The sequence below is a fragment of the Aedes aegypti genome, chromosome 1 (assembly GCF_002204515.2).
Source record: "Aedes aegypti strain LVP_AGWG chromosome 1, AaegL5.0 Primary Assembly, whole genome shotgun sequence".
Lineage (NCBI taxonomy): Eukaryota > Metazoa > Arthropoda > Insecta > Diptera > Culicidae > Aedes > Aedes aegypti.
In genome coordinates this window covers 57,277,044-57,303,754 of record NC_035107.1, presented here as the reverse complement: position 1 = coordinate 57,303,754, position 26,711 = coordinate 57,277,044, and the positions used below count along the sequence as shown (strand labels likewise).

The following is a 26,711-nucleotide window of genomic DNA, read 5'->3' as shown; positions in this document are numbered from 1 at the left end:
ATGAATTTTCAAACTTGAAAATAGTCCAAAAACACATAATTGATTTGAAGCACAGCTAAATTTTCTCCAAATTGACTGAAATTTTGACCACAAGTTCATTTTGACATGAAAAATCAAAATATTGGTTGCCTGAGGAACTTCCAGACATTTGAATAGGTCTAGTGTGCAAAGTTTCACGTATAAGATGTCGTGAAAAGGCCTTATACGTACAAAAATGGAGGCGATATACGCGCATATTTTATATGATGAAAAATAGCATGCTATGTGAGTGTGTAGATTTTATTGCAAACTAATATGTACTCCTAAGCGACTTTATTTATGATAACAAAATTTATTTGACAGTTGCTACGGATTAATCCGATTTACTTTGTACGTGTATACGGGATTAAACGAGATGTACATAAACACTCATAAAATTGCATTTTATGTGAGGAAACTCATTGATGAAACGATTTTATCGACCATTTAGTGCGGATGTGATGCAATTTGTATGAGTAAAAGACTTCATTCGTAAATTCTTAAGCGACTTCTGGTTGTCTGGGCTTATAATCCCCTTGAGCGCTATAAAAAAGTAAATTTGTGAACAGACGTTATATGAAGTGTCGTTTATTGTAATCCTAAGATCTTTCCCATATGTGTATACAATCCAGATAAAGTTTCCCATCACCTACGCTATCCTACGCTTGTACATTTCAGTCCCAACCGATCCCCTCTCAAAATTTATCCTTAGCCGCTCGCAGAGCCTGCATCGTTTCCAGCGGAGTGCTTTTGCCCACGAATTTCTGCACACTCGGCTCGTGCACCCTCATGAACACGTTGGTTCGCTTCTCCTGGCCAATCGTCGACGGCACCATCGCCCGACGACCCTCCAGATCCGATTCCTTGGCGATGTTCAACAGCTGCAGCGTATCCACGTTGTCCGGCTCGACCGTATTGCCGAACCGGAGATTGTTCAACGCGTACTCGTGTCCGCAGTAGACTTTGGTGTCATCCGGGAGAGCGGACAGTTTCGTAATTAACGCATCGTACATTTGCTGAGGGGTTCCCTCGAAGAACCTTCCACATCCGGCTAGGAAAAGGGTGTCCCCGGTGAAGACAACCTTATCCTCCGGCGTCTCGATGTAATAGCAGATGTGCGACGTGGTGTGGCAAGGCGTGGAGATGCAGCGCACCTTCAGGTTACCGATCTCCAGCGTGTCGTCCTGTCCGACCGGGTTGGTCAAATTGTCGATCCGTTCGTCGTTTCCGCCGTAGATCTGCAGCGGTCCTAGCGAGGTATCAGCCTGATAGCGTTTGAACAGATCGGCATTGCCTCCGGCATGGTCCCAGTGGTGATGCGTCGTCAGGACCTTGTTCAGCGAAACGCCGGACTCTTTGGCCACCTGAAGCACCCGGTCCGGCTCGACGGGATCTACGATGGCGGCATTCTTGGTTTCGTTGCACACCACCAGATACATGAAGTTGTCCTTCAGGGCGGGGATCTTCTTCACGGTCATACGCGTCATGTCTGTGGTTTGTACCGCTGTAGATCGACGACGAATACTCCAACTGTTAACTAGTGGGAAAATTTGGATTGAATCGGAAACTAATTAGATGCAAAACGAATGCACTCACCCGTAAAATAAGCCGCCGTTAATCCCTGTGATAGACGGTGCGGTAGTCGATTCAACAAAGCGGACATTAAAACGATTGGACGAAGCGAACGACAGGCATGCAAAGGGATACGAACGAACTGTTACTGAAATGGATGGATGGATGGTTGGATTGGAAGGATGCAGATATGGTTGTGCAGAACCGAAAGACGAAACGCACGGGAATGGGATGCCACCCCAATCTTACCTATCACCACACTGATAACACAAATTATTTCGGTTTGCAAATAGTCGAAGATGATAACAAGAGTACACGGCTCCCAGAAGCACATAGATAGAAGAATGCTGACTGACTGGACTGACTGACGATGACAACCACAAACGGAGTTCTCAAAACAAAGATTGCCTAAAGACGGATACGTGGGATAAATGCAAAGCGCAAAATATCTAGCTTTCAGATTAAATTCACGCTGAACTGTAGTATGAGAACTACGGCATATGCAAAGCTTTCATCGAAATGTTTGAGAAAACATCGCCCAGGCAAAATTAAGTTGAAAAGCAAGCTTGAATTCAGAAGCATGGATAGGCAGACAATTATAAAATTTTAGTAATTTATGACTATTTCTATCTGCATCTAGTTTACTCTGCTGGGAATTTTAATTTGTGGGTTAAAATAGGGTAGAAGTACCAATTATGGCAATAGTGGGAACAAAAAGAGATTTTTCTTATTGTTGCACTAGAATATAACGGCTTATATTCACAGGAATGATAAATAGGTCCTATTTATTTTTGATGGTAACTAAAGCTTTATAAGAACATTCGTGCAATAAGCTTCGAAAAATGAACATTTGAAAATTTTGCCTCACACATATGTCACCTTCTTAGCAGTTTGCTAAAGGACACCACTTACGAAATGTATGTTTTTACCCGGAAAAACTGTTTCAACCTATTAATGTATGTTGCCTAATGAGAACCAATGAATAAATGTAGCTGGTGAGCAACCAAATCTACTGTTTTAAGCTAATTTCAAACGGCTTAATACGGTTTGAAACGACTTAAAATAGATTGAAATGGCTTAAAGCTGCTTAAAATGGTTTGAAACAGCTTGAACCGACTTAAAATAATTAAAAATTGCTTAAAATGGCTTAAAATTGTTAAAAAGGCTCAAACGAATAGAAACGGCTTAAAATGGCTGAAAACGGCTTAAAATGGCTCAAAACAGCTTAAAACGGCTTTAAATGGCTTAAAACGGCCTTAAACGGCTTAAAACGGCTTAAACGGCTTAAATGGCTTAATATGGCTTAAAACGGCTTTAAACGGCTGTTGGAGCCTCCCTAGATTTAAGAGCATTAATTGCAATATTCTCTTGCAATATTCTCTGCTGCAAGTTTTTCACCATGATATAGTAATTTTTACTATACAAATGGTGCCATGGTAAAATTGAATGCACAAAATATTCTAAATAAATGCGAATTTAGTCTGCACAAATCAAGTGGCGTTGTGTATTTAATTTAACCCTCTGATATAGTATTTTCAACCGCAACGCTGTTCTCAGTGTATATGCAAAGCAGTATCGAGTTAGTCGAAAATAAATCTCAAACCATAGACCAATCCAGTTGCCTGCGTAGTAGCATAGACTTAAAGAATGGTTCTGGGATGCTTCCAGAATTGTTCTAGAATGCTTCCAGAATTGTTCTGGAAATCTTCTAGAATTGTTCTGCGATGGTTCCAGAATGGTTCTGGGTTGCTTCTAGAATGGTTCTGGGATGCTTCCAGTATGGTTCTGGGATGCTTCCAGAATGAATCTGGGATGCTTCCTGAATTGTTCTAGAATGCTTCCACAACTGTTCTGGAAATCTTTTAGCACTGTTCTGGGATACTTCTAGAATTGTTCTGGGATGCTTCCAGAATTGTTCTGGGATGGATTTAGAATGGTTCTGGGATGCTTCCTGAATTGTTCTAGAATGCTTCCATAATTGTTCTGGAAATCTTCTAGAACTGTTCTGGGTTGCTTCCAGAATTGTTCTGGGATGCTTCCAGAATGGTTCTGGGATGCTTCTCGAATTGTTCTAGAATGCTTCCAGAATTGTTCTGGAAATCTGGTTCTGGGTTGCTTCCAGAATTGTTCTGGGATGGTTCCAGAATGGTTCTGGGATGCTTCTCGAATTGTTCTAGAATGCTTCCAAAATTGTTCTGGAAATCTTCTAGAACTGTTCTGGGATGCTTCCAGAATTGTTCTGGGATGGTTCCAGAATGGTTCTGGGATGCTTCCAGAATTGTTCTAGAATGCTTCCAGAATTGTTCTGGAAATCTTCTAGAATTGTTCTGCGATGGTTCCAGAATGGTTCTGGGTTGCTTCTAGAATGGTTCTGGGATGCTTCCAGTATGGTTCTGGGATGCTTCCAGAATGGTTCTGGGATGCTTCCAGAATGAATCTGGGATGCTTCCTGAATTGTTCTAGAATGCTTCCACAACTGTTCTGGAAATCTTCTAGCACTGTTCTAGGATACTTCTAGAATTGTTCTGGGATGCTTCCAGAATTGTTCTGGGATGGATTTAGAATGGTTCTGGGATGCTGTAATACTAAAAATAGTTAAACCAGTATAATTACAAGAAGCTGGTAAGGACTTGAATCAAGTAAAATTGTCACTTGAAACAAGCGAAATTTTGCCTCAAAAACTCAAAACAATAGCTTATGTTTAAATAAAAAATTCTGATCAAATTATAAAAAACAGTAGGATTCATCATTGGGCCAAAATAAATCCTACATATCAGTGTTGTAGCAGTCTGATTAGGTTAAGGTCGCAATTTGACCAAATAACATTCGGTCAAATTGCTGGACGCCATTCAAAATACCATTTTAGTCAACTCTCCCCTGCTCGACATCGAGTTAAATCCGAGATGAGCCAGCCTCGGGCTGCAAATCTCTTTATAAAAGATAATAATAATAATCGAGTTATACAACCATAGTAAATAGCTCCTTAACTCGATGGTCTTTTCAGTATCGAGCTATGGACAATTGACTCTTATACCTTATAATCTAAGAAAAGCGGTAACCGCGAAATGGTATAGGCCGCAAAATGGCATACCGCGAAATGGTACCCCACGAATTGGTTGACCGCGGAATGGTTTACCGCCAAATGTCGGACACCCTTAGGATGATTACTTAAATATTACCAAAATAATAATGTTCAAGTCAAGCTCATCCCTCGGGTGCTTATCTTACTCCGTCTATCCCTACCAGCTGAACTGCGTCATCACCATTCTCCGGTACGAGTTAAAGTCGTTTTCAGCAATACCATCACCGCCCACAAGCATGAAACACCCACATCCTGTAACTGTGGCGGGCATAAAGTTCTCATCAAATGATACTCAAGTTTCATGCGAAGCATTTTGCTTACGAAAAATATACAACAGAAGCACAGCTTGATATTCTATTTCATCTTCATCCCCGGATCGTTAGTCATTTGGACTCGTTAATGTTTCTGAGTTCTGCAGAACGAAATCAACCTGGCCCTCCACCGAAACCCTCCAATGTATCACAACCATTATGGAACCGGATGACCTAATGAGTCAAATGTCATCCGGATTCCCGAATATTCCACATTCCACGAATATCGCACATCGATCTGCAAGAGTAAACTGGAACGTACGTGGCCGATGTGATCGGAAAGGAGTTTTAACTATGGAGTTTTTGCCGAAGCAAATGCACAACGGCTTCTGGATCATTCCAGATGAGCAGCTGCATTTCGACTGTACTGGCACATTTTTGTAAATTTCACAAATCCTTCCGTTTCCTGTTCCTAAGTTGCATGTGTACCAGCTTCCTGTTCTTCCTGTATGTGTACCAGCTTTCTCCGGTCGGTGCCAGGCCAGATCCGTAAAAATAAAACAAACTATCTGACTAACGATCCGGGAATGAAATTCTGCAAACGAAAATGTTGATGCATTTTTGACATGAATGGGGCAAACAAAAATGATGTAAAACTACTGAAACGTCAAATTCACGAGTGGGTACCGGGATCATCCACACTCTGCGAACCGGTCCCCAGAAAAAATTGCCAGTTTCATATTGATTGATGGTAGTAGTGCAATGTTGACAAAATTTTCTTTGTTTGCTGTGAGAACTGTCACAACATTGCTTTTGTTTGCTGTGAGAATCCAAATATAAACAGAATTGCTGCAAAACAACCACTTCCTTGTTGGCCTGCCGTTGGCCGAAAGCTCAATGACGTCAAACAAACATCGATACGTTTTCATTCTGAGGAAATCGACTTCTGTAAGATTGTTTGTGCGTTGGTGTTCGTGGCAGTTTGCTTGGGGACCTCTATACGCATCGCTGTAATCCATATTCCGTTCGTGGCAATAAATTCCGTTTCGCAGTAGTCCGTCCAAGTTACGTGCGCCGTGTTGAATTAGTGCTGTGAAAGAAGCAAACCCTAGCTATTCGGTCTTCCCAATTCCGCCGCGTTTACACCGGCTTAAAACGGCTTAAAATGGCCTAAAACGGCTAAAACGGATTAAAATGGCCTAAAACGGCTTTAAACGGCTTACAACGGCTTAAGACGGCCAACAATGGTTGGTTGGTTGGTTTGACTTTATTAACGAGATTTTAGCCCTGGGCTAGTTTTCATCTCGGGACCAACGGCTTTACTTCCCTTCCGAAGGAAGTCGTCACTATAACTTTTTACGTCATAAGTGACTATGTCGGGGATGGGATTCGATCCCAGGTCCTCGGCGTGAGAGGCGAGGGTTCTAACCACTACACCAGGTCCGTCCCCCCTAACAATGGTTTAAAACGGCCTAAAATACTTGAAAACGGTTTAAAATGGCTTAAAATGGCTTATAATGGCTTAAAATTGCTAAAAACGGCTTAAAACAGCTTAAAACGGTATAAAACGGCTTGATATGGCTTGAAATGGCTTAAAACGGCTTAAAATGGCCTAAAACGGCTTAAAACAGCTTAAAACGTTTTAAAACGGCTTAAAACGCCCAAAAATGGCTTAAAACGGCTTAAAATGGCTTGAAATGGCTTGAAATGGTTTAAAATGGCTTAAAATGGTTTAAAATGGCTTAAAATGGCTTAAAACGGCTTAAACGACCAAGATCGGCCTTAAATGGCCTAAAACGGCTTGAAACGGCTTAAAATGGCTTAAAACGGATTAAAATGCCCTAAAACGGCTTAAAATGGCTTTAAACGGCTTAAAACGGCTTAAAACAGCTTAAAACGTTTTAAAACGGCTTAAAACGCCCAAAAATGGCTTAAAACGGCTTAAAATGGCTTGAAATGGCTTGAAATGGTTTAAAATGGCTTAAAATGGGTTAAAATGGCTTAAAATGGCTTAAAACGGCTTAAACGACCAAGATCGGCCTTAAATGGCCTAAAACGGCTTGAAACAACTTAAAATGGCTTAAAACGGATTAAAATGGTTTAAAACGGATTAAAATGCCCTAAAACGGCTTAAAATGGCTTAAAACGGATTAAAATGCCCTAAAACGGCTTAAAATGGCTTTAAACGGCTTAAAACGGCTTAAAACAGCTTAAAACGTTTTAAAACGGCTTAAAACGCCCAAAAATGGCTTAAAACGGCTTAAAATGGCTTGAAATGGCTTGAAATGGTTTAAAATGGCTTAAAATGGTTTAAAATGGCTTAAAATGGCTTAAAACGGCTTAAACGATCAAGATCGGCCTTAAATGGCCTAAAACGGCTTGAAACAACTTAAAATGGCTTAAAACGGATTAAAATGGCCTAAAACGGCTGAAAATGGCTTTGTTGAGTAATGTATTCAATATTAGTAGATGAATTGATCAAATTCATAGGAAGTCGCTGAAGTGCGTTTTGTTCAATAACATGTTACTCAAACGTAGCATGTGTGGAACAACACCACGCGAAAGTTTATAAATATTTGACACATCGGAATTTGGTGCCGATGTTGTTTAACCTAGTTTTGGTAAACTATGAACCAGGAATTTTCGGTCTTTTCTTGATTGCTATGTTTACGTTTGAAGTGTATGATTGAATAAAGACGAGTTCAATATCGGACATTAATGAAGAAGGTTCACCTTCCGTGACCATCTTCAGAACTAAAGCAAAGTGTTATAATTACAAAGTGATGCATCACCGGTATCCATTCGTAGTCCTTCTCCACCTTTAGGCAAAACCACGATAGCTTTAAACGGCTTAAAATGGCTTAAAATGGCTTAAAACGGCTTAAACGACCAAGATCGGCCTTAAATGGCCTAAAACGGCTTGAAACGGCTTAAAATGGCTTAAAACGGCTTAAAACAGCCTAAAACGGCTTAAAACGGCTGAAAATGGCTTATAACGGTTTAAAACGGCCAAGCATGGCTTTAAACGGCTTTAAACGGCCAAAAATGGCTTAAAACGAGTTAAAACTGCCTAAAATAACTTAAAACGGATTAAAAATGGTCTAAAACTGCTTAAAACGACAAAAAATGGCTTAAAACGGCTTAAAATGGCTTAAAATTGGTAAAAACAGCTTAAAACAGCTTAAATCGGTTTAAAACGGCTAAAAACGGTCAAAATTGACTTAAAACGCCTTAAATCGGCTTCAAATGGCTTAATACGGCTTAAAACGGCTTTAAACGGCTTTAAACGGGATTAAATGGCTTAAAATGGCTTAAAACGGTTTAAAACGGCTTAAAATGGCTTAAAACAGCCTAAAATGGCTTCAAACGGCCAAAAATGACTTAAAACGACTCAAAATAGTTTAAAACGGCTTGAAATGGCTTAAAACAGCCTAAAATGGCTTCAAACGGCCAAAAATGGCTTGAAACGGCTTAAAATGGCTTAAATCGGCTTTTAACGGCTTAAAACGGCTTAAAACGGCTTAAAACGGCTTAAAACAGCTTAAAACGTTTTACAACGGCTTAAAACGCCCAAAATGGCTTAAAACGGCTTAAAATGGCTTGAAATGGCTTAAAATGGCTTAAAATGGTTTAAAATGGCTTAAAATGGCTTTAAACGGCTTAAACGACCAAGATCGGCCTTAAATGGCCTAAAACGGCTTGAAACGGCTTAAAAAGGCTTAAAACGGATTTAAATGCCCTAAAACGGCTTAGAATGGCTTTAAACGGCTTAAAACGGCTTAAAACAGCTTAAAACGTTTTAAAACGGCTGAAAATGGCTTATAACGGTTTAAAACGGCCAAGCATGGCTTTAAACGGCTTTAAACGGCCAAAAATGGCTTAAAACGAGTTAAAACTGCCTAAAATAACTTAAAACGGATTAAAAATGGTCTAAAACTGCTTAAAACGACAAAACATGGCTTAAAACAGCTTAAAACAGCTTAAATCGGTTTAAAACGGCTTAAAACGCCCAAAAAATGGCTTAAAACGGCTTAAAATGGCTTGAAATGGCTTAAAATGGCTTAAAATGGCTTAAAATGACTTAAAACGGCTTAAACGACCAAGATCGGCCTTAAATAGCCTAAAACGGCTTGAAACGGCTTAAAATGGCTTAAAACGGCTTAAAACAGCCTAAAACGGCTTAAAACGGCTGAAAATGGCTTATAACGGTTTAAAACGGCCAAGCATGGTTTTAAACGGCTTTAAACGGCCAAAAATGGCTTAAAACGAGTTAAAACTGCCTAAAATAACTTAAAACGGATTAAAAATGGTCTAAAACTGCTTAAAACGACAAAAAATGGCTTAAAACGGCTTAAAATGGCTTAAAATTGGTAAAAACAGCTTAATACAGCTTAAATCGGTTTAAAACGGTCAAAATTGACTTAAAACGGCCTTAAAAGGCTTAAAATGGCTTAAAGCGGCCTAACACGTCTTAAAACGCCTTAAATCGGCTTCAAATGGCTTAAAACAGCTTTAAACGGCTTTAAACGGGATTAAACGGCTTAAAATGGCTTAAAACGGCTTAAAATGGCTTAAAACTTTAAACGGCTTACAACGGATTAAAACGGCCAAAAATGGCTTAAATCAGCCTAAAATGGCTTAAAACAGCCAAAAATGGCTTGAAACGGCTTGATATGGCTTGAAATGGCTTAAAATAGCTTAAAATGGCTTAAAACGGCTTAAAACGGCCTAAAACGGCTTAAAACGGCTTAAAACAGCTTAAAACGGCTTAAAACGGCTTAAAACGTTTTAAAACGGCCAAAAATGGCTTAAAACGGCTTGTTTTGGCTTGAAATGGCTTGAAACGGCTTAAAACAGCTTAAAACGGCTTAAAACGGCCTTTAAAGGCTTAAAACGGCTAAAATGGCTTAAAACGGCCAAAATTGGCTTAAAACGGCCTTAAAAGGCTTAATATGGCTTAAAACGGCTTGAAATTGCTTGATATGGCTTTAAACGGCCTGAAACAGCTTAAAACAGCTTAAAACAGCTTAAAACAGTCTAAAACGGCTTAAAACGGCTTTAAATGGTTTAAAACGGCTTTAAATGGCTTAAAACGGCTTAAAATGGCTTAAAACGGCTAAAATGGCTTAAAACGGCCAAAAATGGCTTAAAACGGCTAAAAACGTCATCCACATAATATCCGAAATGCGTGTTGAGTTCAGAATGCATTTCAAAGCTTATAACTTTTGCTTTCTCAAAACTTTTTGAATAGTCGTTTAGAAAATAAACATGGTCAGCCTCCAGAAATGTAGGATTATTTTGAAAAACAAACATTTGAGCTAAGTATTCCTAGTAGGAGCGAAGTACTGACAAACAAAGCGTGATATTGACTTGATTGGCATAAAAGATCTGAAGACAACATCAAAATTTTGTTTGATTTTTGTATGTAGTTAATTTTAGATATCGTTTCCAGATCTTTTACATGTTATATCTCTCAGGTTATTATCACTTTCTGCTATTCATATTATAATTAGCTATTGCTAAGCTTTTTTCGCCTGCTCGGGATGTTGTTCCGTACAATAAAAGTGGACATTTCTTTGATAGAAATGAAAAATACAAATCAATTATATAATTAATAAATACAAATATAATTTATGAAATGAATGAATTTTAATTTAAGTTAATGAATCATTAAAATTGAAGTTTTGAACAAACTAAAAATTACTATGAAATTAGATTAAGGTGAAGATGCATCGAAGCCAAACCTCAAATTTTCAAGAACATAAATCCAGAGAGCTAAACATCCGTTCAAGCTGAAAACTAAATCGATTGATCACCACCAGCGTGTGACCAATCGATTAGGTTTTCAACTCAAACTGCTGCGTAGTATGGTTCTCTAGATTTGTGCTCTTGAAATTTTGAGGTTTGGCTTCGATGCATATTCACCTTAATCATTTCATACTGATTTCACTTTGTGTAAATAAACATTATTTATGATCATCATTGACATAAATTTTCTCACTGTGCGCTATAAATAGCCGACTGAACTCAGCTTGGATCAGCACTAAACAGCAGCTGAATAATATGCTTGATCAGTTGTTGATAAGCGAACCATGTGTTGATTAGACGATGTCGAATAGAAGCTCAAACAAGATCAATATTCAGCTATGAGAGGTTTATATTTTGCACTGGACGATTCATTCATCAATTCTAGGATGGCGCAGATGGCAAGGCATACCGCTGACGATTGGAAGGTCTAGAGTTCGAATCCAGTATCCAGGCGATTTTTAAATATGGTTGTCATATCATGATAATTGTAAACACTACATTTTAATTGAAGCGCCTAGAAAAATATTTTTTTGTTTTTTATTTGTTTTTAATTATTTTTGTACCAGTCGTATAAAAGCTGAACTAAATGCTTGTAAAACGTTTTAAAAGCTGAAAAATAAAGTTGGAATTCGACAACATGCTTTAAAGTTTCTCCAAATTTGTGTGAACAACGCTTGAACAAAGGTTGGCCATGCAAATTATTAAAATGTTATTAAACATGATGCGGAATAAAACTGCCATAATGGTTATTCTTAAATGAGTGCATGTTAGTTGGGAAAACAGCTTGATATGGCTTGAAATGGCTTAAAACAGCTTTAAATGGCTTGAAACGGCTTAAAATGGTCTTAAACGGCCTAAAACGGCTTAAAATGGCTTAAACGACTTTAGAGCAGCTTAAAATTTCTAAAAGGGGCCTAAAATGGCTCAAAACGGCTTAAAATGGCTCAAAATGGCTTAAAATGGCTTAAAATGACTTCAAACGGCTAAAAACGTCTTAAAATGGCTTTAAACGGTCTAAAATGGCTTTAAACGGTCTAAAATGGCTTTAAACGGTTTAAAATGGCTTCAAACGGCTTGAAACGGTCTTCAATGACTTAAAACGGTCTAAAATGGCTTAAAATGGCTTCAAACGGTTTAAAACGACCAAAAATGGCTTAAAAGTGGTTAAAATGGCTTAATACGGCTTAAGATGGTTTAAAACGGCTTTAAACGGTCTAAAATGGCTTAAAACGGTCTTAAATGACTTAAAACGGTCTAAAATAGATTAAAATGGCTCAAAACGGCTTAAAACGGCCTAAAATGGTGTAAAACGGCTTAAATCGGTTTACATCGGCTTAAAACGGCTTGAAATTGCTTAAAATGGCTTTGAACGGCTTTAACTAAAGATACTTATTCAGACAATGTTGCAAATGGTTTATAACGTTTTGGGATGAAGAAAAGAAAGTTTTTGAAAAATGGCCCAGAGGGCCGAAAATATGTAGTGGTTCGAATTATATTTGTTATCCACCCTAACAAAGAAATAAAAAAAATAAAAGAATTTTTCGGATCGTATAGTGAGGAGGACAACATTCAACATATGGTTCTGAGACGATGTTTTTTTTCAGTGTACATGAAGGATTTGTCATCATTAATCCATGGAAACTGCATCGCAAATTCATTGATTTGTGTTTTATTTTTCCATTCTCTCATTCTTCTCTCAAATATAATACATACAATTGGTTGCTCCATGCCAAAAAGTAAAGGCCCAAACGCAATGATAGCGGAACGGCAACGGAAAGCGGAACCGGTTCGCCAGCATGAACTACAACAAGCTTGTCGACTCAGTGTTAGTTCAATTTCATTCGTTGTCAGCTCAACCGAGATGGTGTGATTAATCCTGGCGAACCGGTACCGCATTCCGTTGCCGTTCCGCTATCATTGCGTTCGGACCTTAATAGTCTACAAATTTATTTTTACGGGCTTTACTGACGTTCCCTGTTTTGTTTCCATATTCGTAATAATCGGGTGATATTCCTCTTTCGTCTTAAAGAAAAAAAGATTGCTCCGCAATGTTCGTATCTTGTAACAACAACACGTTCAAAAAGAGAAGTTCAAATTCAATCTTTTCCTATGTGAATAAATAATTCAACCTAAACCTACAAAGGAGAGAGAGTCGTTTGTATGTTTTGCTTATTATTCTATTTTGTTTTGGTATACAGCGAGGAAGATATACATCATTAGGGTGCGTCCTTCCAACAGTGGAAATCGTCGATTTCTTTCATCGGGTATTTACGTAAAGGGTCGGCACTAGCTCGTTTTGTTTTGTTTTTCGTCAAGAAGGAAAAAAACTCGCGATATACGTCAAAAATACCGGCACCGTCGCCATTTTCTTTTATTTTTCGAAGAGAAAATGTGATCAAAATCAAAAACAAAAATCAAAGCAGGTGCTTGTGTGTCTCTTGCTGTCGCTGTGTGAGTGTTTTCGCAACACGCCGGTAGGGGTGTCACTTTCGGTTCTGTCAGTAGTAATATGGTCGGCGGAAACCGTGGTAGACGGCTCGACTGGCCGCCATTACCGCTTGTCGTATCGGGTGGTACGTAACTTCTGGGGTCCTGAGTTGGATGTCAGGATCGTGTGGTGGATAGAAAATTGCATTAGGTTTACGCTTGTTCAGTGTCAACTGGACGGTTTACAGACATTGACAGGTCACAGGTTCACAGTCATGCGTCAGTCACTCAAATGGTTGGATGGTCACGTTAGTCAAAAAGTTTTCCGAATGGGGAAAATGAGCGATTTTTGTAGTTGGATTCCATAAAAAGTTAGCCCCGTAATTATATCAAGTGTTGTCAAACACGTGGTGTCAAAAAGTCAACGATTACTTCGATGTCCATCGTTGAGTACTGTACATCGTAACACTACCGTCAGTTTAAGTCATTCTATTCAAAGAAATAGCAAGCGACAGTAAAAATAAGTTTTATTTTTCAAAAAAAGCGTTCTTAAATTGACATTTTTTATCTAGGTTTATACACAACTTGTAAATCAAAATAAAAAATAAACGACTTCGCTTTGCACATCACAAAAGAACAAAACAGTACAACTCTAACTGCTAAATCGAAAGGTGGTGTGGGGAATCGTTCGGGGAAACACCTCTCTCACCTTTTCCACCTTTGTCGCACTAAAATACATTATACGTTACTTTAATATCACCACATTGAGGACAAAAATATAGTTTCTTCTCTTTCTTCGCTTTCTTTTTCCGCAATTTCCTGCATTGCGGCGTTGGAAGTTTGGACCAACTCAATGTGTGTGTTTGTGTTCATGTGTTTTTTGTTTGTTGTGTGCGTGTGTGATCGTGCCAAAAATAGTAAACATCAAATGTAGCCGTTTGGTTGCAAGAAAAATGTTACATTTTTCGTTTCGTTTTAACATTTTGTGTAAGAGTTTTTGTCGGAAGTGTACAGGGCATGGAAAAGAATAAAGAATGAAGAAGAAAAGAAAAGTATTATTATCGCTTATAGTAAAATCGTACAAAAAAGGGGGAAATCGAAATCAAATCGTAAACAATACTAAAAACAAACTCGCTTGTTTGTTGTTAGTCGGACATGAGAGAGAGGGGTGGGACGAATCGAAATGAAAAGGAAACGTCAAAGATGGACTCGGGCTCGGGTTTTGCTTTTGATTTCGTAAACAGAAAGAAAATCGGTGCAGCGAGAGCGGATTGATGGTGGAGTGATTTATGCTTACATATGTGCACTGGAAACACAAAACTAAAACAGGCTAGCAACCAATGGGTTCGGCAGCGGTTCTGGACAGCTCTACTATAGGATAATGTACAGTGATCTAACTAAGGAAAGTAGAAGGTCAAAAAGATCATTCAAACTCAATCGAAAAAAGAAAGAGTCTTTGGACAGCGGCCTATCATACACGTAGCGAAGCGGGCACCGCAGCTGGTTCCACTTCAAATCTTTTCAACAAAGGGTTTTGCACTGCGTTTTCACAACATTCGTTTGTCAGCCATTTTAAAACTACTTCTGCTTATTGCTCTTCAAATAAATTACAATCTAATTCGTATGGGTTTTGCTTGATGATGGGCAACGTTTACTAACTTGCAGTTAGTGGACAAAAGTTATGCATTTTTCTCTGTTCTGCTTGAATATATGACACATTCTCGGTTTAACAACAAAATGGAGGATGATCGCGGTGAGGGGTGATTCATAATTCTACAATCATAAAAAAAACATGTATCCGTCACAGTTTGCTTCAATGTTTTGGTTTATGTTTTGTGAGTGTGTGTTTGTGATTTGGTTCGAGTTTTCTCTTTACTGATCTTTTTTTGGTTTCCGAATCGGATGTGTGCGTGAGCGCGAAACGGTTTCAAAGTAGTCAGCTCTAGTAGTAGTAGTAGTAGTAGTGTACTCATACATATTAAAATAAATGGTAATAGTAGTATCAGTAGTAAACTGAGTAACAACGGTAACACAAATTGGTAATCGCAACTGATGTGTAAACACAATAGCAATATTCACGTTAAAGTGTTGTTCGGGTTGGTGTAGGTGAAGCCCTCGAACTGTCCCTGGTTCATTGAGGCCAGAATGTTGCGGTCGATCGGCGTGAGGCGCGCCCGCTCCCGTGTGAACTGCTTGTCGAAATACTGCGTGTCCAGAGGATGTCGCTGGAAGGAGAAGATGTGAAATTTATGGGATGAGAAAGGGTTAACTGGATTTAAAGAAGAAATAATATTTTCATTGTTTGCAAACATTATGACCAAACTTCGACCAAATTAAAGTTGAGCCAATTCTTAGGCAGTCTAAATTTATGTTTGTAATGTTTCGTAATGCCTGTTAGAGCAACTTCATCGGTGCTCCATATTTTGGTCCAAATTTTAATCAAAAATAGACCTGTCAAAACTAAATACACACGATTCTGTTTTTGCACGGGGGATGCGTACCGTGCAAAAAAAGTTTTCAGTTCAAAATTTTAAAAACCGTGTAAAAAAAGTAACATCATTTCTCGACGTTTCATGCAAAAATAAGATTTTGGCGGAAAAAATTGTATGGAAACTTTTTTTGCACGACCGTGTAAAAAAAATCCGTGCAAAAACAGAATCGGGTGTAGACCAGTAAAAATAGAGCAAACTGCACGCGCATGCACCGGTTGTTGTATTTTTTTCGATCTAGTTCGAACATGATCAACAAAAACCAACAAATAGTATTAAACTAGCAAAATTCTAAAGATTGTTGCCGGAAGCTACAATTTTTCACCTGCTGCTGCTGTGGAAGAATTAAAGGAGGAAGTTGGGAGCAATTCCCGGTTGAACTTCGGTGGAATTTTCGATGAATTGCTCGATGAAAATCCGGAATTTCGGGAAAAAGGAACTCCTGAAGGAACTCTGAAGGAATTCCGAAGAAATTCTAGGACTCTTGAGAAATCTCGGAGTAACTCCAGTAGCATTCCTAGGAGACTACGGAGTATTTCTGAGGAATTACTGGAGAAAATATGAAGAATTCCTGAAAAAAAATCCTGGAGGAACAATGGCGGAAATATGAAGGAATTACCGCTGGAGCTTCTAAGGATTTTCCGGAGAAACTTCTAAGAAAATCCATTTGGAACTCTGAAGAAATTCTTGGAGGACCTCCAAAAAATTCCTGGGAGAACTCTGAAAGATTTGCTGGAGGAACTGCTGAATATTTTTTTGAGAAATTCCGGAGAAATTCTTCAAAGAACTATGGAGGACATCCTGCAGAAAAATCCTGGAGGAACTTTAAGAGGAACACCGAATAAATTCTTGAAAAAAACTCCAAAAGTATTCCTGGATAATCTGCGAAGAAACTTCGAAGCAACTCTAGGATGAATTCCGAAGAAATTCTTGGAGGAATGCCCAGAGTAACTCTGAAGAATTTCTCGCAAGAACTCTGGAAGAATTCCCGGCAGAGCTCTGGAGGATATCCAGAAGTCTAGAAGAATTGCTGGAGGAACTCTGAAAATATTTTTGGAGGAATGCCCGAGGCAACTCTGAAGAAATTCGTCGAGGAACACTTAATTCCAGGAGGAACTCCGGATGTATTTCTGGAGAAACTTCGGAGAAATTGCTGAAGGAACTTCGGAAGAATTTCGAAGGAATTCATGGGGGAATCTACAAACAGATCCTGGTGGAACTCTGGAGGAATTCCTGAAAGGACTACGGATAGTTTTCAAAAGCAAATACGAAGGAAATCCAAAAAGATTCCCGGTGGAGCTCCGGAGGAACTTCGTAGCAAATGCTTGATAAAAACCAGAAGAATTGCTGAAAGAACTCCGGAAGAATTTCTGAAGCAACTCAGGAGGAATTAAAAATCCCGGAGGAACTCTGAAGGAATTTCTGGAGGAACTTTGAAGGAATTTCTGGAGGAATTTTGAAGGAATTCCAGCAGGAACTCTGATCCTAGAGAATCTTTAAAAGAATTCCTGGGGGAACTCTAGAGCAATTCATTGAAAAATTCTGGATGCGTTCCTGGAGAAGCTCCGGATGCGTTGCTGAAAGAACTTCGGAGGCGTGTCTGGTGGAACTCCGGGATTATTGCTTGAGGAACTCCGGAGAAATTCCTGGAGAAACTATGGAGAATATTCGAAAGAATTCCCGATAGACCTCCAGGAGTTACTGGATGAAATCCACAGCAAGCGTTTGGGGACTCAAGAGATATTTCTGGCAGTACTCTGTAAGAATTCCTGGTGGAAATTCAGAAGAAGTTCCGAGAAATTGCTAGATCAAATCCAAAGAAATTGCTGAACGAAATCTGGAAGAACTTAATAAAAATCCTGGAGAAACTCCAAAGGAATTACACAAGGAACTCAGGAGGAATTTCCGGAGGAAATCTAGAGGAAATTCCGGAGAAACTCTTGAGAAGTTTTTGAAGAACTCTGGAGGAATTCGCGGAGGAAATGTAGAGAATTTTTCGAAGAAAATCGTGAAGAATCCCTAATGAAAATCTGGAGGATTTCCGAGGTATTACTAGAACTCTGAAGGACTCCTGCAGGAATTCCTGGAAAAAGCCAGGATCTGAATCTGAAGATATGCCCAGTTGAGCTCCAAATGTATGCCCGGAGGAAATCTGAAGGAATTCCCGGAGGATCTTCGAAGAAATTCCATGAGGTACCCTGAAGGAAATTCTCCAAAAATATTCCTGAAGGAGCTCGGAAAAATTTCTGGAGGGAATCCGAGGAATTGCTGAAGCAACTCTGAAAGATTTCCTGCACAAACCATGAAGGAAATCCAAAAGAACTCTCAACGGTACAACGGTAGACTTCTCGGAGGATCTCTAAAGAAATTCCCGGTGGGCTCAGAAGGAACTCACGGCAAAAATTCTAATAGAACTCGTGAGGAATCTCTAGAGGAATTCCGAAGGAATTCTAGGAGAGTCTCTGTAAAAGTTCATTGAGGAGGTTTCGGAGAAACCCTGGAGAATTTTTTGGAGCAAATCGCTGGAGGAATTCCTGGAGGGAATCCAAAAGGAATTGCTGTAATAAATCTTTGCAAAAAATCCTGGAGGCAATCCGTGGAGGACTTCCTGGTGGAAGTTACATGAAAAATCCTGGATCATGGAAATAGTTATTAAATGGTAATATGGTCCTAAAGCTCTGTCCCAATTTTATTACCAAACGCTTAAGTTTAGGCCAGAAACACATGTTTACTCAATTTATACATGTTTTTCGTTAGTTTAAGTCCATTTTTTTTTGTTTTTCAGAATTAGTCACACTCCTCGGTTTAAACTCAAGTTCATGGTGTATTTCGTATTCCATGTACGTTCCGATATGTCAGATAGGAACCCTAGCGTTGAAAAATAAAATCCCAGAGGCGTTTTTGACGTTTTAAATTGAAGTTCTAGTATGATATAGCGTTATTTGACCGCGGAAATTTGCCTATCTAGTAGCAAGAACACGCTCTACCGTGTCATAGAATAAAAACAAGATTTTATCAGAAATATTAGGACCTTGTTATGATGAAGATGCCAAACCCAGAATTTTCAAGAGCACAGATCTAGAGAACCAGAAAATTATCCGGGCTTAATATTTGATCAATTAGGGTAACGGTCGTATTGTGAACCCCTTAACCCTTTGGGGCCTGATTTTTTCCAAGAACTATTATACAGTTTTTTAACGCCTTTCAATAGTTTTGGTGCTCAAAATGCTAAACATAACAAGAAATGATGACAAATTTTTTTTTTGGGAGGTGCTAGGTCTTCCAAACTGCTCTTGAGTTCATAACTTGAAGTCTTATCAGATCATTTCGAATGTTCTAGATTATCTAACTTGTCGGGATGTTCAGTACATAAGATCTACAACGCGATGAGAGTCAGGATTTATTGGTAATAAATTAATAACCACGAAACGAAGCACTTCCAAACATGGTGTATTCGACAAAGTTTCCAGTCATAATTAGCGACATCTATTGGGAAGCATCTATAAATTATGCCACGTAAAACTATACTATTTTCAACCCCCCTGCTTTTCACCTTTTGTTTGAGAACAATTTGTGAAAACGTCAGTAGAGTCTAAATGCGTAAACGAGTAGAAACACGTTTTGAATATATGTGTTTGTCGAAGAATCTTCTTCTTTTTTCTTGGCATATCGTTCCCACTGGGAGGAAGCTGGCTTCTCAGCTTAGTGTTAGTTTAGCACTTCCACATTTATTACCTGAGATCTTTCTCAGCTAATGACCTTTTTGCATGGGTATATCGTGTGGCAGGCATGCGCCCATACTATGTGCCCAAGGAAGTCAAGACTCTTTCCTTTACGAAAAGATCCGGTAATCGTCATACAAATCTCGAGCTCTACTTCTTTTTTGCAATCGTGCAACACGACTATCCGTGTAGAGGCGTCACTACTGTACTGTCACAGACAAACAGACGTAACACTCTTGAGAAGCTCATGGTACATGCGTTTAACGATGAATTTGAATTTCATTTGACCGACGCGATCGTTCCACCAGAGGCGCTAGTGTTCGACCGCTTTGACTTTTGATAGTGTACACGTTGCTGAATGATGCGAACAAAACTTACATGTAATGTTAATTTTACTCTGTTTCTCAATTTATTAGTTTGGCATAGTGGGTAAATTTTACTCTGTTTCTCAATTTATTAGTTTGGCATAGTGGGTAAAATTTACTCGTCGATTTGACGTACAAGCCGTTTACTCTTTAATGAGTAAAGGCCCTTTACTCTTTTTATGAGTTAAACTAGTTTCTCTCAAAGAGAGTACTTTTTTACCCTTTAAAGAGTACTTTGGTCTTACAGTGCAGGCAATTCGTGTAGTAGTGTGCGTGTTAGGCAAACGTCAACTAAAAATCCATCATGGCAGACAGTGCTTCGCGCGGTTCTTGCAACAGATGGCAGTGTGGACTATAAGACTATCCATGAGGACACTTCGCGATTGGGTTGACAGCTCAAAGTGCAAGCACAGTGAACACTAAACTTACCGAAATTTCGTTAAGCGTCATCAGTGCTTACCAATCTCCTTTGTTCCCCAAGCGATGATTGTCAAAAATTCATGGTAAACAAAAAAAAAAAAAAAATAGCTGATCACAGCTGTCTCATGAATTGCCTTATTGTCAGTTAAGTACTTAGTAAACTCTTTGCCATGACATGAAAAGGCATGTGAAGCAGCGTTTTTCTTGACATAATAGGTATGTATTACCAAGTACGAACATCAATTGTATTTACAAAAGGCATTTTCAGCTACTTTTATACTAATTATTCTATTTGTCAGACTTCTGCATGTTCAGGATGTTCTAGGTTGCCAAGTAGGACATTAAGGCATACACCTAAAATTTTTCCCTGACAGGGAAGTATATTTGCAAGGACTTTTCCGAAGACAATATATTTTATTCATTGGTTCTTTTTATACAGCCATTTTCCGACTACGGTCATAAATGACCGTGCCGGCCCCAAAGGAAAAACTTTGATCATTTTAGCGAGAAAAGTTACTGGAACAAGGGTAGAACTGAAGTTCTGAACTCCAGGGTAAATTGGAGGGCCTGGAATATCACCAACGTTCCTTGAAATAGCCAATTGGTCTGTGAGAAGGTTCAGTGAACATGGTAGATTATATAACTTCACTCAGTTTAGAAGGAAATATTACTGGAAAAATAGTAGACCTGAAGTTCTGAAGTCCTGGGGAAATTTTGAAGGATCTGCAATACCTCAATCGTTCCTTGAAACAGCATATTGATCCATGAGAAGGTTCAGTCAACATATTAGATTATATAACTTCACTCAGTTTAGAAAGAAAAATTACTGGAACAAGGGAAGACCTGTAGTTCTGAACTCCAGGGTAATTTGGAGGGCCTGGATACTCCAAACGTTCCTTGAAATATATTTTTGATTCGTGAGAAAGCTCAGTGAACATTAAATAACTTCATCGTTTAGTAAGAAAAATTACTAGAACAATTATAGATCTGAATTTCTGAACTCCGGGGTAATCTGGGTGGCTCGGAATACCCCAAACGTTCCTTGAAACAGCTAATTGATCCGTGAGAAAATTCAGTGAACATGTTGGATTATATAACTTCACTCAGTTTAGCGAGATAAATTACTTGAACAAGTGCAGACCTGAAGTTCTGAACTCCAGGGTAATTTGGAGGGCCTGGAATATCCCAAACGTTCCTTGAAAGAGCTTATTGATCCATGAGATGGTTTAGTGAGCATGTTAGATTATATAACTTCACTCAGTTTAGTGAGATAAATTACTGAAACAAATGTAAACCTGAAGTTACGAACACTAGGGTAATTTGGAGGGCCTAGAATACCCCAAACGTTCCTTGAATTAGCCTATTGATCCGTGACAAGGTTCAGTAAACTTGGTAAGTTATGGTTTTTTTTCATTATCGTACAAATTGGGCCGAAGGGTCTCAGATTTTCATGAAACTTTTTCCACAGGCAGGGCTCATGGATATATGAATAAAAAAAATTTAGAAAAATTCAGGGTCGCCTATTTTTCCGGAAAACTGAGGTGGAATTTTTTTGTTTTCCCTTGACACTACTTACTTTGAAAAATCGTAACTCAAGAACGAAGCATCGTAGAAACAAAGTTTTTATATGAAAATTTAAGCAAACTTTCTCAAAAATCAAAAAAAAATATGAACTGGAAAAAGTTTTCCACAAAATTTTCCACCGTTGGGAAAATTCGTAAAAAAAAGCCGGAAAAACTATGCCCGAACTCGTGGAAAATTTTTAAAAAAATATTTTCGAGAAGGTAATTTTATAAGCTTTAATCACTGAAATTTTTGGAATGCACTTTTTTTTTCGTTTTTGAGTTTTGGCCAATTTTGTGAAAAATGTCCAGATGTGCCATATAAGACTTTTCTTTGAAAAATCATAACTCAAGAACGAAACTTTGTAGAAACAAAGTTTTTATATGAAAATTTAAGCAAATTTTCTCAGAAATCCAAAAAAAAAATATGAACTGGAAAAAGTTTTCCACAAAATTTTCCACCGTTAGGGAAATTTATAAAGAAAAGCTGGAAAATCTATGCCCGAACTCGCGGAAAATTTTTATTAAAATATTTTTGAGAAGGAAACTTTATAAACTTCAATTCTAGTAACTTTTAGGATGTACTTTTCTTTAGTTCCTGATCTATGGTCAATTTTGTAAAAAATGCAAAGGTTTGCCATACATGCCTTTTCGTTTAAAAATCATGACTCAAGACTCATCATGACTTGTCGAACCGGTAATGGAGCACTTCACGCAAATTTTCATCTTTTCCGTAATCCACCGAACTCCATTCGAATGAAGCTTACTGATGAGGCCTTGGCTGATCGATCGTAGATTTGTCCTTACTGATTTGTGGCCGTCCAGTCCGAAGGGGTTACAGCATAAAGAATTGTATTCGTAATATTGAACTATGTCCATTTCAACAGCTTCGGGAAAACTTTTTTCACTTTCCAAAAATTAATAACGAGGAATATACAGCTGATAGACAACACTTGCACTTTCTCACTGCTCTTTGTTAGTTTTTGGTAAACTTATGATTCTCAAGCCATTTCAACGCTTTAAACTTGAATTGGTAAATACCTATTTGTCATATTGTCTACCCATTTATTTAACTGTCAATTTTGTAGTTACCTAACAGGAAAAAATTGCCTACATTCTGATTGAAGAAAACTTTGTTTCTATGTAGTTTCGTTCTTAAGAAATTTTGTTTATGAACTTATAAATTTGTAAATATATGGTTCAAACAGCTCATCCTAGCAATATTTGATCATGTTTTAGGAACGAAAAATGAGCGTATTGAAAAATATTGTAGGATTGGATCTTATTGATCGCTCTTTTCAAATATACTTTGTTTGAAAGCTGGAATAGCTAATCGGGTTTTCATTATTTGTTTTCATAAACAGTGAAAAATGTCCTGGGAAACTGATTCCATTTCAAAAATTTCATATTTTTGAGATAATTTGAATCCGGTTCGACAAGTCATGATGAGTCTAGAGTCATGATTTTTAAACGAAAAGGCATGTATGGCAAATCAGGAACTAAAGAAAAGTACATCCTAAAAGTTACCAGAATGGAAGTTCATAAAGTTTCTTCCTTAAAAATATTTTATTAAAAAATTTCCGCGAGTTTGGGCATATATTTTCCAGCTTTTCTTTACGAATTTCCTCAACGGTGGAAAATTTTGTAGAAAACTTTTTCCAGTTCATTTTTTTTGGATTTCTGAGAAAATTTGCTTAAATTTTCATATAAAAACTTTGTTTCTACAATGTTTCGTTCTTGAGTTATGATTTTTCAAAGAAAAGTCTTATATGGCACATCTGGACATTTTTCACAAAATTGGCCATAACTCAAAAACGAAAAACAAGTGCATGCCAAAAATTTTAGTGATTAAAGCTTATAAAATTACTTTCTCGAAAATATTTTTTTGAAAATTTTCCACGAGTTCGGGCATAGTTTTTACGGCTTTTCTTTACGAATTTTTCCAATGGTGGAAAATTTTGTGGAAAACTTTTTCCAGTTCATATTTTTTTTTTTGATTTTTGAGAAAATTTGCTTAAATTTTCAAATAAAAACTTTGTTTCTACGATGCTTCGTTCTAGAGTTATGATTTTTCAAAGTAAGTAGTGTCAAGGGAAAACAAAAAATTTTCACCTGAGTTTTCCGGAAAAATAGGCGACCCTGAATTTTTCTCAATTTTTTTTTATTCATAGCCTTGCCTGTGGAAAAAGTTTCATGAAAATCTGAGACCCTTCGGCCCAAACCCGTACGGTAATAAAAAAAAATCCCCTTATATATCTTTACTCAGTTTAGCAAGAAAAAATACTGGAATAAGTGTAGACCTGAAGTTCTGAACTCCAGGGTAATTTGGAGCACCTATAATATCCCAAACGTTCCTTGAAACAGCCTACTGATGCATGAGAAGGTTTAGTGAACATGGTAGATTATATAACTTCACCCAGTTTAGCAAGAAATACTACTGGAATAAATGTAGACATGAAATTCAGATTTCCAGGGTAATTTGGAGGGCCTGGAATACTCCAAACGTTCTTTAAAACATCCTATTGATACGTGCGAAAGTTCAGTGAACATGTTAGATTATATAACTTCACCCAGTTTAGCAAAAAATACTACTGGAATAAATGTAGACATGAAATTCAGATTTCCAGGGTAATTTGGAGGGCCTGGATTACCTCAAACGTTTCTTGAAGTAGCCTTTTGATCCGTGACAAGGTTCAGTAAACATTGTAGATTATATAACTTCACTCAGTTTAGCGAGAATAACTACTGGAACAAGTGTAGACCTGAAGTTCTGAACTCCAGGGTAATTTGGAGGGCCTGGAATATCCCAAACGTTCCTTGAAATAGCTCTTGAGATTCTCAGAGGTTGGTAGATTCTATTTGAATTTGTAATGTAATTGTTTTTAACCCAAACAATTACTGTTACGGTTGTAGATTTCAAAGAGTGTGCTTCAGGACAGTTTGGACGTCCTAGAACATCCCAGGACATAGCAAAGCAAGTGAAATAGTGTTTTTGTTAAAAGAGTAATTCTGTATTATCTAGCCTGAACATCATTTATGTTCACAAACAGCATTTCACGCTTAGTATGTACTTATAGTTAAATTTTCCAAACTTCAGGATGTTCAGGATGTTCTAGGTTGTCAATTAGGTCATAAAGGCATATACTTCATATTTTTCTCTGATAAAAGAGTATATTTGGGACAACTTTGCCGAAGACAGTATATACATTTGTTCATTGGTTCTTTTTTTACAGCCTTTTTTGCACTGCGGTCATATATGACCGCGCCGGCCCCAAAGGGTTAAATGGATATTATCTCGTGATTCTGAAAAGCTAGATCAATGTATTTTTGAGGTCATCTTAAAAAATACGTCTTTGAACCCCTGCGATTTTTGATTTTTGTTGAAAAAAATTATATCACTGGATTTTGGGTGATGCTAAACTTAAAAGTGCTGCAAAACTCAGTATTGCAACGATTCCATACTTATGGTGGACAGTGTATATCTTCAGAATCCCTATTTGAGGTGCATGAAAAATCCCACTATGGAATTTGTTCATCTTTCCGTTCTGAGATTCTTCCGGAGTCATTTTGAGGGATTCATCTGAAACATATATCTTGGATTTGTTCGTAATCCCTCTAGAGGATAAGTCTAGAATCCATATTTGGGATTCGTCTGGTATTCTTCTCTGGAGTTCGTCAGAAACTCTTATCTGAAATTCACTTGGAATCAAAAATTCCATTTTTTATTCGTTCAGAAACCCTCTCGAATTCGTCTAAAATCCATCCGTATGATTAGAAGTTGATCTCTGGAATTCATCGAGGATTTCTAGGCTTAGTCAGGGCTTCCTTTCTGAAATTCGTACGGAATTTCTCGCTGAGAATCGTTTGTAATCCCTATCTGAGATTTGTTCGTAATGTTTCTCTAGCATTTGTCGAGAATCCCTCCCTTGAGTTCGTCCTGAATGCCCTTCTGGGATTTTTCTCTGGGATTTTTCTCTGGGATTCGTTAAGAACTACCCTTTGGAACTCGTTAAGAATCCCATTCTAGGATTTGGTACTTCTCTGAGATTTATCTGGAATCCCACTCTAGGACTTGTCCGGCATTCATCTCTGGTATCTGTCCAAAATTACAATCCGGAATATTGATATTCGTCCAGAATCCTTTTCTGGATTGTTCCAGATTCCTTTTGTATGATACGTACAGGATCGCTTTCTGGAATTAGAGCGGAAACCCTCTCGTCCAAAATCCCTCTATTGGATTCGTCCAGTATCCATCCGTGTTTTTCATCCAAAATTCATCTGGAATTAGTTCAGAATTTCTCGCTGAAATTCGACCAAAAGCCCTCCTTGAGGTTTGTCGAGAATTCAAGTCTGAGCTTCGTCCATCCCTCTCTAGAATTCGTCCAGAAATCCTCCCTGGGATTCGTCCAGAATCATTCTCTGGAATTCGTTCATAATCTCTCCTTTGGATTTGTCTAGTATCTCTGTCTGGAATTCGTCCATGAGCCTCTTCTAGGATTTATCTGGAGTCAATATCCGACTTTCGTCCAGAATCTCTAATAGATTCGTCCAGAAATAACCCTGGGAATCGTCCAAATTTCCTCTCCGAGATTTGTTAGGGATTTCCCTCTGGAATGCTTCCAATACTGTTCTCTGAGATTCGTATAGTACCTCTCACTGGGATCCTTCAGGATCCTTATTTGGAATTCGTCATAAATCCAACTCTAGAATGCGTCCAGAATCCATCTCTGAGACCCGGCCAGAATCTTTTTCTAGGATTCGTCTCTGAGAATCTCTTTCTGGGATTTATTTGTAACTCCTCTGTAATATTCGGTCAAAATCAGTCTCGGTGATTTGTCCTGAATCTGTCTCTTTCTTCCCCTGATAATTGATAGTAATTCCAATCAGGGAATCGTTAAAAATTTAACTTAAGAATTCGTCCGGGATTCCTAGCTGGAGTTCTTCAAAAATCCTTCTCTGACATTCATTTGGAATCCTTTCTGTGGGTTGTTCGGC

General features: G+C 38.1%; 2 protein-coding genes across 9 annotated transcripts in view; both read right to left on the bottom strand.

The window, feature by feature from the left end:
• Positions 1 to 576: 576 nt before the first annotated feature.
• LOC5571983 (hydroxyacylglutathione hydrolase, mitochondrial) lies at positions 577 to 1,995 on the bottom strand. 4 transcript variants are annotated; one of them, XM_021856370.1, is made up of 3 exons: positions 1,840 to 1,995; positions 1,615 to 1,738; positions 577 to 1,555 (listed from the first exon to the last, which is right to left on the bottom strand). In XM_021856370.1, exons 2-3 carry the CDS (start codon positions 1,679 to 1,681, stop codon positions 714 to 716), a joined length of 909 nt encoding a protein of 302 aa, XP_021712062.1. In that variant the 5' UTR covers positions 1,682 to 1,738; positions 1,840 to 1,995; the 3' UTR covers positions 577 to 713. The 4 variants fall into 4 exon arrangements, with proteins under 4 accessions (XP_021712062.1, XP_021712111.1, XP_021711962.1 ...); XM_021856419.1 differs by having other exon boundaries at positions 1,615 to 1,639; positions 1,840 to 1,938; XM_021856270.1 differs by lacking the exon at positions 1,615 to 1,738 and having other exon boundaries at positions 1,840 to 1,960.
• Positions 1,996 to 12,758: 10,763 nt separating this feature from the next.
• LOC5571981 (titin) overlaps positions 12,759 to 26,711 on the bottom strand; it is a 174,129-nt gene continuing 160,176 nt past the window's right edge. For 4 of the 5 annotated variants that reach the window (XM_021856005.1, XM_021856040.1, XM_021856010.1 and 1 more), the window contains exons 9-10: positions 15,238 to 15,383; positions 12,759 to 13,323 (exon numbers count right to left, since the gene is read on the bottom strand). In XM_021856005.1, coding sequence (XP_021711697.1) covers positions 13,230 to 13,323; positions 15,238 to 15,383 — 240 coding nt within the window. In that variant the 3' untranslated portion in view covers positions 12,759 to 13,229. Of the gene's footprint in view, positions 13,978 to 15,237; positions 15,384 to 26,711 lie in introns of all 5 variants that reach the window. The other variant, XM_001660034.2, reaches the window with a different exon arrangement.